At 53.9% G+C, this 2,500-nt stretch overlaps 1 protein-coding gene across 2 annotated transcripts in view; it reads left to right on the top strand.

Moving 5' to 3' along the window:
• The window catches only part of LOC111239147 (ephrin type-B receptor 4-like), a 24,535-nt gene that overhangs the window by 11,873 nt on the left and 10,162 nt on the right, over positions 1–2,500 (top strand). For both annotated transcript variants that reach the window (XM_022768951.1, XM_022768950.1), the window contains exons 10-11: positions 1–143; positions 348–444. The exon at positions 1–143 is cut by the window's left edge and continues 23 nt beyond it. In XM_022768951.1, coding sequence (XP_022624672.1) covers positions 1–143; positions 348–444 — 240 coding nt within the window. The remainder of the gene's footprint in view (positions 144–347; positions 445–2,500) is intronic.

The raw sequence follows: 2,500 nt of genomic DNA, 5'->3' as shown, positions 1-2,500 counted from the left end.
GCAGTACGTGTCCTCCAGGTCTTCTTCGGTGGTGCTGACGGGGCTGCAAAGGGCGCTGCTGTACCAGGTGCAAGTACGCGCTCGCTCTCAGGCCGGGTACGGGTCGTTCAGCGCCGCCAGCGTCTTCAACACGCAGCCCGACGGTACGAGTCCGTGTTCAGGTCCTGGTCCAGGTTCTGGTTCAGGTCCGGTTCCTCTGGGTTCTCACCAGGTTCTCCAGAGGTTCCTGTGTTCAGACCAGAACAGTCTCTTGTTGTTTGTTTGTTTAGTAAATGACTGACGAGAGAAACTGATCAGCTGATTGATTGATTGATTGATTGATTGATTGATGACTGATCTGTTTGTAGGTGCCAGTCACTCTCAGCTGGTGGTGACGGCTGTTCTGGTCTCCATGGGGATTCTGCTGCTCATCGCCACGGTGATAGTCGCTGTATTCTGTTACCGGTGAGAGAGAGAGAGAGAAAGAGAGAGAGAGAGTGTGTATGTGTTCAGGATGCTCCCTCCCTCCCTGCCTCAGCAGAACAATGAAACGCTGACCTCAGGTTCACGCACACACACAGGCACACACACAGACACACTCACACACACACACACCGACACACACCGACACACACACAGACACACACCGACACACACACACACACACACACACACACACACACACTCACACTCACACACACACACACACACAACCCCACACACACACACACTCACACACACACACACACAGAGCAGGGTGGGACATGTCGACTATATTAAGACGGAGAAACACGAGACTCAGAGAGAGATGGAGCGATAGAGAGAGATAATAACATTCCTGAGAGAGAGAGAAGAAAGGATGTGTCTCTTGGGAAATGAAGAATCCTGCAGCTGCTGAACTGAAGGCCTCTCTCTCTGTCTCTCTCTCTCTCTCTCTCTCTGTCTCTCTCTCTCTCTCTCTCTCTCTCTCTCTCTCTCTCTGAGTGTGTGCTGGGAGTGGAGGTCGGTGAGAGTGTGTGAGTTTTCCGGGTAAAAAGTCGGTTTTCTCTTTCTTTTTTTCTTACTGTGTGTTATTGTTTGGTAACTGGTTTAATTGTATGGTGTTTGGTTAGTGTTTGGTGACTGTTGGTGGTTTTTGTTGGGTGTTTTTCCGTGTTTCGTGGCGGGGATGGCGTCCTCTGAGACGCCGTCCCTGTCGTTGAGACATGGAGTGAGGCTGGTGCCGCGGCCCAGCTCCACCGTGGAGCAGGTGCTGCTGGCGGTGGGAGAGCAGGTGGGCCACGGCAACATCTCGTACGCCTCCCGTATGAACAAAGCTGTGGTGGTGTTTTTAAAGGATCAGGCCTGTGTAATCCAGCTGATCGAGAGCGGTCTAAACCTAGGGGAAGAGTTCGTTCAGGTTTCCCCGCTGGCGGTGCCTTCAACCCGGATCACCGTGTCCGGAGTCCCTCCGTTCATCCCGAATGAAGCTCTGGAGAAAGAGCTGAAGCGCTTCGGGAGGTTCGCGAGTGGATTCCGGTCGGTGGGTCTGGGTTGTAAGGACGCCAAGCTGAAACATGTTCAGTCTTTGAGGAGACAGGTTTACATGTTCCTCGACTCTCCCGCTCAAACACTGGAGGTGTCTTTCCGGGTGAAGCACGAGGAAAGTTTTTACCTGGTGTACGCCAGCTCAGGTAACATGAAGTGCTTCGAGTGTGGAGATGTGGGGCACAAGCGGGTCGCATGTCCGCACAGACAGCTCTCAGCGGCGGCCGCTGGAGCTGCTGGCAGAGAGGGGAGCGGCGGGGCCGGTTCCGCGGCGGTCGGCACCGGGGCGGCGAGGACGGAGTTTTAGCTACATCCGTAGGCCCTGTATCCAAAGAACAGGTGGCTACTGAGGAAGAAGAAGTAATGACAGGTACTGAGGTGAGGGCAGACCATGTAACCATGGTAACTGCTGGTCAAGAAAACACTGATATGGGCGGGATAGAGCAGGGACAGGAGTGTGGTCAGGTAGGTAAAGTGGGCGGGGCAGAGCAGGGACAGGAGTGTGGTCAGGGAGGTAAAGTGGGTGGGGCAGAGCAGGGACAGGAGGGTGGTCAGGGAGGTAAAGTGGGCGGGGTAGAGCAGGGACAGGAGTGTGGTCAGGTAGGTAAAGTGGGCGGGGCAGAGCAGGGACAGGAGTGTGGTGCACAGCAGGCTGAGCTGTTACAGGCCAGGCTGGACAGACTTTACATCTCTGCTGCTTTTACAGCTCGTGTTACCAACAGTAACATCCTCCCTGTTGGTTTCACAGACCACCATCTAGTGTCAGCAGAGCTGTTTTTATCTCCCACCCAGAAATCCTCATCGTTCTGGCATTTTAACGTTAAGCTTTTACGTGACTCTACGTTNAGTGTGGTGCACAGCAGGCTGAGCTGTTACAGGCCAGTCTGGACAGCAGTCATGTGACTGGAATGGAGGTGGAGTCTGACTCGGACTGTCTGTCTGTAGTTGACAGCCTCTCTCAGAATACAGACCTGTACTCTCTGAGAGACATCAA

The sequence above is a fragment of the Seriola dumerili genome, unplaced genomic scaffold, assembly GCF_002260705.1.
Source record: "Seriola dumerili isolate Sdu_G_001 unplaced genomic scaffold, Sdu_1.0 BDQW01001898.1, whole genome shotgun sequence".
NCBI lineage: Eukaryota > Metazoa > Chordata > Actinopteri > Carangiformes > Carangidae > Seriola > Seriola dumerili.
Note: the sequence above shows the minus strand (reverse complement) of the source record. Positions and strands in the feature narration are given on the sequence as shown.